This window comes from Galeopterus variegatus, unplaced genomic scaffold, assembly GCF_000696425.1.
Source record: "Galeopterus variegatus unplaced genomic scaffold, G_variegatus-3.0.2 Scaffold788, whole genome shotgun sequence".
NCBI classification, from domain to species: Eukaryota; Metazoa; Chordata; class Mammalia; order Dermoptera; family Cynocephalidae; genus Galeopterus; species Galeopterus variegatus.
In genome coordinates this window covers 345,822-359,432 of record NW_007726899.1, presented here as the reverse complement: position 1 = coordinate 359,432, position 13,611 = coordinate 345,822, and the positions used below count along the sequence as shown (strand labels likewise).

The 13,611-nt window shown below is 39.1% G+C and overlaps 1 protein-coding gene across 1 annotated transcript in view; it reads left to right on the top strand.

Annotated features, from left to right (window-relative positions):
- The window catches only part of SYT9 (synaptotagmin IX), a 150,075-nt gene that overhangs the window by 23,466 nt on the left and 112,998 nt on the right, over positions 1 to 13,611 (top strand). Inside the window, exon 3 of the mRNA XM_008572466.1 lies at positions 5,806 to 6,352. Within this exon, the coding sequence (XP_008570688.1) occupies positions 5,806 to 6,352 (547 nt within the window). The remainder of the gene's footprint in view (positions 1 to 5,805; positions 6,353 to 13,611) is intronic.

Below are 13,611 nucleotides of genomic sequence, written 5' to 3'. Positions count from 1 at the left end.
GAGCAGGGTCTGTAATGGTGGGAGGCCGGTGGAAGGCCTCCCATTCACGAAGAGCCTCACATCTAGACTTTTCACCTTATCTCTGAATTAGGCAATGCATAGAGTCACAGAAATACACCCACAGACCTGAAAGAAGATAATCATCACCCTTTAAATTTGGGTCCCATTACTGGTCACAACTCCAGTGAGTGGTACACAAAAATGAAATGTTGTAATTACTCCATGAGTAGCCATTTCTATTAACTTATATTTTTGTGTATTGAGAGCAATGGTTAGATGTAAACATCTAAAATATAATAATTTTTGAATTGCTCTTTTAGTTATTTATTCAGGTTTTAATAAACTGACAACTTCAAAAATGGGGCTTGCCTAGATCTGTCTCAATTTCCGTGAGACCCTGAAATTAGATGTAAATGTGTATTTTCTCTACTGAGATTTAATTATCAGAAACTGTTATGTCCGTGGAATTTATGTATTTACCATAGACACATGCGTTAAGCATCTGCTACATGCAAAATTCTATATTAGTTGCTGGTATTAAAGAGAAAAAAAGATATAACCCTGCTTTCAAAAGGACCACAAGAGGAGCACCAGTAACACATGCTGAAGTGCTCAAATTATTCTTTAGAAGATTAATCTGGAAAGAATGCATAGGATGAGTGGGACAGGGATGAAGACTGGATACAGGGGGCTGGCTCAGACATGTAAAGATGAGGGCCTAAACTTGATTGGGAGCAACGGGAATGGAAAGAGACATAGGATGTGAGCTACTTTGGAGAAAATGCAGGTGGACAAAGGCTCATCTTGGTTATGGGGAATAAAGTATTTGAAGGTGACACATGGGTGTCAAGCCTATTTAACTTGGGAGGGGGTGGGAAGAAGCGGGTCATGCTTCTGTGTATCTAACTGCACTTGACCACACTTCTCCACTGGACCCCAGGTCTGATGCCCACACCCCATTATCTCACTCATCCTAGAAGCCCCTGAATCCCAGGCCAAGAAAGCCTCACATCCCCACCTCCTCCTGCCCTTTAGTCTGTTAACTGCATCTGTCTCTGCCCAGGACTTTTTCTTCTGTGTCTGTCTGTGATTCAGGACAGCCAACTCTCTGATCTGCATCCCCAGGGGAGTTTTGAAGAAGGAAAACGGAGTCCTGTCCTCCATCTTTCCATACTTCCCTGCCTTCATTTGAACATAGGAAAGAGACAAGTGATGATTCTGAAACCACAACTTGCTTCTCTCTTTCTTTTCCTGGGACCTGAAGGCTGGTTGACATTGGTGCTCCAGAACCAGGGAAAGGATAGGTCAGGTTCCACCTCTGAGATGCGGGTCACTGAGGTGAGGGGACATAGATGAGTGTGCTCTTGTCCATGGTTGCACAGGAAACTCAGAGATGGAAGGGAAGCTGGGGATTCTGAGCACTGGCTCTTATAGAGTCTGGAATGGAAGATGCAGTGGGCATATGTGAGCAACTCCAGAGCAAGCTGCTGGGGCAGAAGAGCTGGAGGTTCCATCCTGCTGGAGAACTGGGACCAAGATGAAAATTTAATCAATTTCCTTACTAAAGTCTACAGCATCAGCTTGGAGGCAGATAATAATGAGGCCAAGTTAAGTAGGCAGGCCCAGCTTGGGTACCTTCTCCTCCAACAATTTCTCAAGCCATAGGTCTTTCTTCCTCCCTCTCTGCTTTCAGGGCTGTGTAACCTCTGGTCAGTATTTACCTCCTGTGCCCAGCTTTAGTTACTGTGGGACTATCTCATCACCTGCCTGTCCAGTCATTTCCTTCCAGGCAGTGACTACGTTTTGCCTCTCTGCGCCTTCCACCCCTCTTGACACCATGCTTTGCACATTCAAACTTGTTGAATTGCAGTAATATCCTCTTTCTTAAAATCTAGTAGGCATAGTTAGCTTTTTGATTGATGGTTCAGGGACTGAGACTGGAGCTGGGACTGGTTAGTTCACATTTGACAAAAGGAGAGAAGGAAAAACCCTTTGCCTTTGAGCTCCTGCCCCTTCCTGATCCATGGCTGCAACTCAGCACAAAGCTCAGATTTTGTCAGGCATGAAAGTATGTTTTTGAGTTTGTTATGGGAAATCTGCTTAACAAATTTTGTTCATTATCTTTGCTTTTTGCCTTTCTAATTTTATTTTTAGTATTTTCTTTCTTCTTTCACATGTCTCCCAATCTCTCCTCTTTTTAAAAGAAAAAATTATTGTTTATGCATATTCATGGGGTACAAAGGTGACCATCACCACTTGTGCCCAAGATGTGGTGGCCAGATCAATGCTATCAACATGCCCATTACCACAAATTGCAATTATTCCCTGTGTTCATTATCTTTGAACTCAAGCTTTCTCCAGATTCAACCACCAATCTTCCAATTCAAGTCTGGGGTAGCCAAGTCCAATCTTTAAGTTCTCTTCCTTTTCTCTTCCATGGCAGGAAAACAGCCTCTGCCTGCCCTGTGAGAGAATGGGGGATGGAGGAAGTGGAATCCCATCCTCAGCAGCCAGCTTCTCAGAGACAGCATTAGGGTGTGACTCATTTACAGAGGAGACCATCTCTCAACTTTCCTTCTCACACCTGTCTTTGAGGTCTACTTTTTCCTCTTTCCGTTCATTGTGCACCTTAAGTCCTGAGGACGCCAAAATACAGGACGACCCAGACTTAGAGGACTGACCACATCAGACACGGATTCCTCCTTGCCACACTAACTCAATTAAAATCCTAGATCCTTGCTCTGGGGAACATCTCAGTTACCGCCTTCAAAGAACATCTCCAGCAACAATTTAGAACCACCTTATCTGGGGTGGGAGAGCTCAGGGTGTAACACTCTGTTCTTTCCTCCCTGTTGCTTTGGACATGCTTTTTCTTCCCACTTGCATTTGAGCAGCCTGTGGGAGCCATGGAATATTGATTTCCCATTTCCTCTACCTCATCTCTCCTTCATGTCCCTGGGCAGCCTCCCTGCTCTACTTTGTCATTTCTCAGCACCCCAGAGCTCCAGAGGTTATGCAGGGAGCTTATGAGTTACCCTGCTTCTCTAGCTGTTCTGTGCTTCTCTATTCTAATGTCCCCCTCCCAACTCCAGTAAGTTCTATCTCCCTCCTGAAAGGAAATTGAAAGCGATAGAAAGGGAGCCCCTATGCAGGGAGCTTATGAGTTACCCTGCTTCTCTAGCTGTTCTGTGCTTCTCTATTCTAATGCCCCCCTCCCAACTCCAGTAAGTTCTATCTCCCTCCTGAAAGGAAATTGAAAGCGATAGAAAGGGAGTAAGAACTGTCATGCCTTCTTATAGTCTTTGCTATCTGCCTTAAGCTGCTACCTTACAGTTAGATTCAACTGTTTTCCCAGTTGTGTGTTTCTGAATGGGGGAACAATGGGGATGAAATTTTGCATGATTAATTAATCATGTAAAACCTTTGGGTAGATAATAGTATTCATACCTGTGACTGATTTTTAAGAAGAATCAATTGTATTGGAGTTTTGAATGGGAGGCTTCCTGAACAATTGGGCTCTCAAGGAGTGGGATCCTGTTTTGGTCTTTGAAGTACAAATCTCTCCACAATGCCCTCCCCATCCCACCTCCTCTACCCACTGGCAATCCATTGTGGTTAGGAAGAACAGCATGTAGGACTAATGTCTCTTCAGATTTCCCGTCTAAGAAAATGTACATGTAAAACAGAACACGTTTTATTGCTAAGTAGCCAAATCCATGTACTTTAAATTAAAGTTTAAGTTTACGTGGTAGGTTTGATCTTACAAACAAGGGTAAAGACAAAATGTTGCTTTGATAAATGTAAAGCCAGTACTCAAAAGACTCAAAGGTAAATTGTCATGCACAGAGAGTCTTCTCAGCAGTCATCTGGGAGGAAAAGTGGTAGCCCAATGGCAGGGCCTGGGGCTGGGTGTAGACACAGGATTGTTGTTCCATCACAGACTCCAGTCTGGAGAAGGCACATCCAGTGGGTCTTGAGGGTGCACTTTTATTATGTAAGCAGAAACTGTAACTAGACAGCACCCAGAATGATCTATATTAGTCCCACTAGTTAGTCCCACTAACTAGTCCCCACCCAGAATGGTGGGAACTGACTCGGGACTAAAGTATGGACCTTTTATGAATCTAGCCTGCAAAGAAAAGTCAATAACAGAGGGAGACAGAGCTGGTAGCAGCCCTTTCTGGCCTCTGCGTAGGGAAGGTGACTTGCTGCTCTTTGTCAGTCCTTTCTGCCCACAGAGTCCAATAGAGTGAGACGGAAGCTCTGTTCTAGCACCATACTAGCTCCATTTCCGGACAAGGGAATGACCTGGCTGTATGAGCACAGGGAGCCAGTTTTAGGCCCTTAACAGCATCTCCTGCCCTACCCTCACCCTCTGCCCCAAATCATAAGATACAGAGAAGCCTTAAGATTGTGGATTCCTCTGTAAGAAATTAAATCTCACATAGCAACTTTCACACCACATAGTTTCTGCCCCTGTGGAAATGTTTGTGACTAGCATATATCTGCTTGTGGTAGACTTTGTTGGGTGTGACAGGTACAGGTGACAGCTCTGTGACAATACTCTTATTGCACACATGGGTGATTAGTGATCAGGAGGCTATTTTAGGATGAAGAAGAATGTTCCACTGTGACAACATCTGTGATGACAAGGGAGAATAATTTCAAACATGTTTTGAGGTCTATTAATCCCATTTTCAATCTTTATTTCATAAAGTAGTCTCAAGAAAGGAAAAGAAGAGAAATTCAAATGTTTACTCTGCCTCTCCAACTATTTACTGATTCCTCAGAGACAGCCCGGCTGTTCTCTTTTACCCTCTAATGGAGACACTATTTTAATAAAGGTTATTGAGAGATTGCATACAATACAATATAATGACTCAGAACTCTAAGCTGAGAACAAACAAAAGTAACCTTAAAAACAACTTTGTATGTAATAACTACTTCTCTCAACTTGTGAGGACCCACACAGATAAGACAGTTTTTAAAAGGAATTTTAGTGAAACTTCTAACCCAAACCAATAAGCTTACAGAGTTAAGAGTAGACTACGTTAGCAAATATTTAATTTGCAAATATCAGTATCTAACCTTCTCTTACTGAATCCCTATGTGCATTTATAGTAGCTCACTTTTAACTTTTGTGCTATTTGTGTTTATTTCAGGATTAAAACCTTTCCTGTTGATCTCTAGTCACCCATGTGGTACAACGGAAGCACAGTCCCAGCACTGTCACTTGCACCTGTTAGAGTCAGCACAATCCATGGCAAGCAGAGACATCCCCATCACAGACATTTTCACATGAACACAAACTGTGTTTTTGTAATGAAATTATTTGATCTGAACCAGCAAGACTTCACATCCTTATTAAGCTATAAGCTAGTGACAGGAGATTCTATGTAATTTAGAGAAAGATTTGTTCTTCTTAAGACAACACTTAGCTAACTTCTTCAATTTCGGGATATTATATATAAAGGTGAATAATTTCATTTTTAGAGCACTGTGCACAATTTTGCATTCCACCAATTGAATAAGCTTCTTTAATTAGAAAGTGCCTTAAACCTTTAAAGCTCCAAGGTCACATGTTAGTAGTTCATCTCCTGATATCAAGCCTCAGTTTTGAGCTTCAGGCCTTAGAGAGCAGCTTACTTACTCACATGGATAAGCATTTTGAATTTAGGCCTAAAAAAGCCTACAGATCTAAGCTCCTAAGAGAACATAACAGTCTACCTACATCCCAGGCACAAGTTTCTGAGAGTCCATAGCTAATGAGGTTATAACTTTGCTCTCTGTTGCTCTTCATTCAAGGCATAATTCAATCCGTAGACAACTCAACCTGTCAAACCCGGACTTCAATATCCAACAGCTTCAAAAACAGGAGCAGTTGACTGGAATTGGCAGAATTAAACCAGAGTTATACAAGCAGAGGTCATTGGATAATGATGATGGGAGACGGAGTAACAGCAAAGCTTGTGGGAAACTGAACTTCATTTTAAAGTATGACTGTGACTTAGAGCAGCTCATCGTAAAGATTCACAAAGCTGTCAATTTGCCTGCCAAGGACTTTTCTGGAACTTCAGATCCTTATGTCAAGATCTATTTGCTTCCTGATCGGAAAACAAAACACCAGACTAAAGTTCACAGAAAGACCCTGAATCCTGTGTTTGATGAAGTTTTTTTATTTCCGGTTCCCTACAATGATCTTGAAGCACGGAAGCTTCACTTCTCTGTGTATGACTTTGACAGGTTCTCTCGCCATGATTTGATTGGCCAAGTGGTGGTGGATCACTTCTTAGACTTGGCTGATTTCCCCAGGGAGTGCATCCTTTGGAAGGATATTGAATATGTCACCAATGTGAGTCCAGCTTTTTTTCATTTTTTCAGGGTCGGGGGAGGCTTCATGGTTTGCATGGGAACAGATTGCTAACATTATTTTATTTTGGGGGCAAAGTATAAAATTCTACATATAGCTGTTATTTTAGAACCTTCTTGTACCTTTCCAGAAACACCTCCCGGTGGCACACTGCTACAGTGCGCCGCTTGGGAGCGCGGCAGCGCTCCCGCCGAGGGTTCGGATCCCACATACAGACCGGTTCCCGCTCACTGGCTGAGCGAGGTGCAGGCGCAGCACCGAGAGTTGCGATCCCGTTGCCGGTCCCAGTCCGGTACGGGCGCGACACTGAGGGTTGCGATCCGTTGCCGGACACGAAAAAAAAAAAACAATATTCATTTTGAAATTTCCAAGGATTATTCGTGAAAACAATACTAAAGAATAACATTCTCTCTTTTCTGCTTTCTGATTCTTAGCTGTTCCCTAATAGCCGGCAGATATTATCTGTCCTCCTTACCACACTTTCTTTAGAGCTTTCTTAGGCTGTTCATGCTAAATTGATCCTGGCATCCTATTAACTGTAGACCGCTGCTAAGAGACCATTGCCTGGCTCTGAGAGCATTAAGTCCTTATCTATGTTCTCAAGTTGACTCAATAGCATTTCCCGTGATCAGAACTTCATTTTTAACCCTAGAAATAGAAGTGGTTGAGGAGAGTTGGCACTGCATTTTTAAATGTAAAATTCACAGAATCAAAGTTACATGGAGGTAAATCTGAAAAGAAACTACAGATAATGGCAAAACTAGTCTATAGAAGGTCAGGAGAGGAGACAGAGGTGCTATGTAGTGGTACCATGTTCGCATTTTAAACATAAGATTGCAGAAGTGATATTTTTATTCCATCAATATCCTTTTCACTATCCTGCAGGGAGGTGAAAACATTAGGGGAGGTATATTGACATTCTAGAAATAGAAAGGGAAAAGACTTTCTTAGGTAACTCTGATATTTTAAAGCTGCTTATTTCTTTCACCTGTCTAAGTTCCCTGAGACAAATTTGTTAGCTCACCTTCTTGAACATGAGCCCTTCTGAGGCCAGCATAGCTCTTTCTCTTCCTTGGCATCCAGAGGGACTGAGCACCACCACCCTTACTCAGCTCAGACACGGGTCAAGCTTAAGTCTGGAGCCTGTTTAGTCAAAGACTCTCACTCTGCTCAGGAAGAAGACACACAAAATCTCTGTCCAATGGCCAAATATCCACACTAATACTTTCCCATCCGTAGCCACATTTACAGATTGAAGACTCACCTGCACTTTGGCTGCTCTATGGGACACCTTCTGTTCACATGCCACAAAGTTCCTGTGCTAGTTTTGTCCTGCTATTCAGATAAGAAAAGTGTAGCATGGGGTTCTGCTGGCTTTGTCATAATCATGAAGAGAGAAAAGAAGCAGCTGAGGAAGGTGTGGATAACAGCAGCTGATGAAACTAAGGTGATTTGGGATATTGGGGAGTGAACAGACCTCTTCATCTTAAAAGGTTGTTAATATATGTAAACCCGAAAATGGATGCTGGGGAAGCAAGGATTGTCTCCTAAATCTTAATTGCCAAAATCAGGAGGCAGCATGAGAAGCTTTAGAGAAACAAAATGGACAGGCTGCTTATGCTAAGGTATGAATGGCCCAAGAATTAATCCTTTCACTAGGGCGTTACCAAGTCTTCTTGGGTATTGTATTAGTCCGTTTGTGTTGCTGTAACAGAATACCTGAGACTGGGTAATTTATAAAGAACAGAGATTTATTTGGCTTAAGATTCTGGGACAGCTGCATCTGGCATGGGCCTCAGGCTGATTCTGCTCATGGTGGAAAGCAGCAGGCAGCTGGTGGGTCCGAGCAGATCACATGGCGAGAGGAAGCAAGAGGGAGAGAGAAGGTGCCAGGGTCTTTTAAACAATCAGCTCTCATGGGAACTAATAGAGGGAGAACTTACTCATTAATCCCCCCACCTAGGGAGAGCACTAATCCATTCATGAGGGATCCGCCCCCATGACTGAACAGCTTCCAGCACTGCCACAATGGAGATCAGATTTCCACAGGAGTTTTGGTGGGGACAACACATCCAAACTCTATCAGGTATCAAAGTTGAGACCCTTTCTGCTGCAGTGATGAGCCTTGGATTTATGTCTGATCTCAAGATTTGATAGGTAGGGGTTGGTCACACCATCTAGTGAGACATCAATTTATGTTTTTTGACAAATGGATTCCATAGACCAGCTGGTGTGGTTATAAGAAAGTTCAGTGAGGATCCTGCAGTGAGGTACCTTCTGGAGACTTTGTGGAGGAGCAACACTGAGTGCACTGTGGCTGTTAAAGATCTGGGTAAAGCTGATCCCTGGTAGGAACATCTTCAAGAGTAGGTTCAGGCTGTGGGACCTTTTGGTCCTAAGATCACTGCCATTTCAGCACTCCTAGGAAATTTGCTGCTGGAAAATCCTGAATTTTCATAGAGTTTAAAAGAATATGAAATTATTGATCAAGGCGGAAAACAGGTAAGGCTAAAGACCTCAAAATTCTCAGTTGTTTCCTCTGGCAAACAGTAAATCTTCTGATCATTGATCTAGGCCTTTGCATAGCCAGCAAGAGAGAGTAGGTCCTCTATGGAATTACAGATTATTTCATAAGCTGCCATATATTTCTTTATATTCCATTTTTAAAAGTCTTATTTGGGGCTTTTTTGACTGTGACTTTGTACAAAGACTGAACATAAAGATCTGAGATTCGCTAAGGTTCCATTTTTATAATATAACATGTATACAATACAGTGTACATAGTGTACATGTGCAGATTAATGAAGGAATAATTAAATGAATAAGCATGAACCCAACACTCAGCTGAAGAATGGAATGTTCCTAGTACTTTTGCTGACCCTTGGATTGTCCTCCTTCATCACGTTCTCTTTCAGTCCTCTCCTGATAAGAGGAAACCACTATCCAGAATTTAACAAAAGTACTTGAAAAAGTCATGGAAAGATTTGTAATATATTTTAATTGTTTCCAAGAACTTTTTGAAATATCCTTGTATTTATATTGTGACATATAGTCATGCATCACTTAATAATAGGGATATGTTCTGAGTAATGTGTTATTAGGCGATTTCGTGGTTGTGAGAACATCATAGAGTGTACGTTCACAAACCTTGATGGTATAGCCTACTGCACATCTGGGGCATATGGTACAGTCTATGGCTTCTACTATCTATACTGCATGTTACTGTACTGAATACTGTAGGCAATTGTAATATGATGGTAAGTTTTTGTATATCTAAACATATTTAAACATAGAAAAGATTATGTGTTGCACCATGATGTTACCATGGCTATGACATCACTAAGTGATAGGAATTTTTCAGCTCCATTATAATCTTATGTGTATATCTAAACATATTTAAACATAGAAAAGGTTATGTGTTGCACTATGATGTTACCATGGCTATGACATCACTCAGTGATAGGAATTTTTCAGCTCCATTATAATCTTATGAGACCGTTACTGTGTGTGTGGTCTGTTGACGACCAAATGCCATTATACAGTGCATGACTATGCAAGTAAGACAGTATAGATTTTGATTTTGTCTGTTTCTGCTTTTTATAGCCCTTCTTTGACTTGATTTTTTTCAGTCAATATTGATTATGGCATTTAACAATAGAGATGAATAGAGCTGTGGTACATGCATTTTCACTGATGTATAGTATTCCATTGCATTAGTATATGACAAATTAGCATTCTTATATTGATGAAATTTAGGTTCTTACTAATTTTTTGTGATTCTGAATAATACTGCAGAAAACATTTTTGTATACATCTCCTGGTTTACATATGCAATAATTTCTTTAGGGTATATCTCTGGTAGTGGTAAAGTATACAACTTTTCTAGGTAGTCACAAGGTCTTTTCCACAGTGGATGTACAGATTGATCCTCCCACTGGTGAGATGCAACTGTTCCTAATGCTCCACTTTCTCACCAACTGTTACAGTTGTTGTGGACTGATTAACGTGTGTGTGTGCATGTATGTAAAATGGTATATAATTGGTATTTCCTTGTTTGTTAAGGTTAGCCATCTTTCACTGTGTTTATTGGTCATTCATGTTTCCTTTCTTGTGAAAGATTTGTTCAGCATTTTTTTCTTTATTGACTCATATATGTTCTTTATGTAGTCTAGATGCAAATTTTTTGTTGGTTATGTTATTGAAAACATCATCCCTCAGTTTAGGACTGTCTTTGTATTCACTTTATGGTGTTTTTTGATAAATAGAAATTCTTATGTTTAATGTAGTAAAACATATCAATATTTCCATTGTAAGAAGAACTTTTGTGTCTTATTTTAGAAATCCTTTCTTGTCCTATGTCATGAAAATATTTCTCCTCTATTTTTTACCAGAAGTTTGAAAATTTTTACTTTCCCAATTATGATTTTAATACACCCAGTTTGTACAGTGTAATATTGGCATCCTGTATTAGTCAGCTGGGGTGCCATAACAAAATACAATAGGCTGGGTGGCTTAAACAACAGACATTTGTCTCTCCCAGTTCTGGAGGCTGAGAAGTCCAAGATCAAGGTGCCGGCAGATTCAGTTCTTGGTGGGGCTTTCTTCCTGGTTTGCCATCTTGCTGCATCCTCACATGTTGGAGAGAGTCAGAGCTCCAGTTTCTCTTCCTCTTTTTATAGGGACCTGTATTGAGGGATGCACCCTCATGACCTTATTTAAACCTAATTACCTTCAAAAAGCCCCACCTCCAAATATCATCACACTGAGGGTTAGGGCTTTAACATATGAATTTTGGGAGAACACAAATATTCAGTCCATAACACATTCATATTTATTTTTCCATATGGATAAACAGTTTTCCAGCATATTTTCCCAATAATATGCAGTGCATTCTCCATATATTATATAAATATATAAGTATCTTATATAATTTATAAATTATATAAGTGTCTTATAAATACTATAAGATAAATTATATAAATATCTTATTTAATTTCCATATATGAAGAGTATGTTTTTGGATTCTCTTTTCCAGTCATTGTTCTATTTGACTATCTACCAATATCACAATTTGGAAATTACTATTGTTCTGTGATAAGCCTGAATATCTAGAAGAGTAAATTATCCAGACTCCTTCATCTTTAGTTCAGTCTTGACTGATACTTGGCTTTTTCTCATAAGTTTAAGAATCAAATTGTCAAGTTAAACAAAAATTCTTTCTGGCATTTGTTTGGACTTTTATGAAGTCTATAGATTAATTTAGGGAAATTTTACAACTTTTGTTATGTTAAGTCTTCCTATTCATGACCATGGTGTATCTCTCAATTTATTTCTTTAAATTTTTTCATTCAAGGCTTATAATTTTCTAAATATGAGGATATTTTACATGTCTCTCATTAGGTTTATTGCGAGGTACCTTAATTTTTGTTATTTTAAGCAGTGTCTTTTCTAAAGTTGCATTTTATAACTGCTGCTGCTGTATAGTTTCAGTTTTGTATATTTATCTTCTATATGGCAATCTTGAAAAACTCTTATTAATTCTTAAAATTTATAGATTCTTTATAGTTTTCTTTGTAGATAATAAGTCATCTGTGAATTATGATAATTTGGTTTGTTTCTTTCTAATCCATACACCTTTTATTCTTTTTATTGTTTTTATTTAGCGCAGTCTGGGCTTTCTGATACAATGCTGAATAATAATGATGCTATTAGGCATCCTTGACTTGTTCCTTAAATGAAATGTCTTTACATTTCCATAGAATGTGTTTTTGCTATATTTTGTGCATGTCTTTATCATAATAAGAATGTATTCCTCTATTCCTAGTTGACTGAGACTTTTTAATACAAACAGTTGTTATTTTATCAAGTGCTATGATCCTGTGAGGTTCCCCCCCCTATTGTGGTCAATTGTATTCACCAGTTTTCTAATTTTGAGCCAATCTTGTATTCCTAAAATGATTCAAACTGGCCTTGATATGTTACCTTTTCTATATATTGCTGAGTTCAGTTTGCTAATTTTTCATTTAGCATTTTTTTGCATCTATGCTGATGATGCATGTCATTTACTTTCTTGTATTATCCTTGTATGGTTTGCAATCATAATAATTCTTGCTTTCTGAAGTTGAAGGATTATTTTGGATACCTCACTTTTGTTTGTGCTCAGTACACCTGAAGGCTTTGGGTTTTTTGTTTGTTTCTTTAATCTTTCTTCATTTAAAAAAAAATTGAAACAGAATTGGTTATACATATTTATGGGGTACAGAGTTGAATATTAATACCTATGTACAATGTGTGATGATCAAATCAGGATAATTAGCACATTCTTCAAACTGAAAAGAACTCCCTTAGTTCAGACAATTAGGAAGGAAGAAGAGTGAGGTCAAGATATTTATTCCCCTATTTCTTGTGTTACCCACAGCCTGGCAATAACCTTCAATTGAAATCAACTCCTGAATATGCCTTTATTTTGCTGTTATTCTTAGATGACTGTTTTTGTGGGTATAAAATTTTGGGAGTGTAAAACTGCAAGTTACTTTGAATTTTGGCATTGTAAATCTGTCATTCCATCGTCTTCTGACCTCAAATTGCTTTTGAGAAGTCAGCATGTAATCTAAGATTTGTTCCTTTCTATCTAATTTTTTTTCTTTTCTTTCTTACTACTTTCAGGATCTTGCTTTTCTCTTCAGTGTTCTGTAGTTTAAGTATAATATTTCTAAATGGGCGTTGCTTTTCATTTACTCTCATTGATATTTATTGGGATTCCAGAATTGCTTTCTTTTAACCATTCTAGGAACTTCTCAGCAATTTACTTCTTTCCAGTTTTAGAAGTATTATTTGATGTGTTTCCAATTTGCCTAATATATATTACAGTTTCTTTTTTTCTTTAAAATACTTTCCTTAAAATTTTTCTTTCTTTTTTTATTCATGCTTTCACTTTTTTTATTTTTTAAATTTTACTTCTCGATATACATTGTAGTTGATTTTTATGCCCCTTTTCCCATTCCTCTCCACCCCCTCCTTACACCCCCCCCCCAAATCATATCTGTTCACTTGACTTAAATAGTTAAAGTAATTTTTGTGGTTATTCTGTCTTCCTCCCCCCACCTTGATTTGTTTGTGTATTTATTTATTTATTTATTTTTAGCTCCCACAAATAAGTGAGAACATGTGGTATTTCTCTTTCTGTGCCTGACTTGTTTCACTTAATATGTTTTTCTCTAAGTCTATCCATGTTGTTGCAA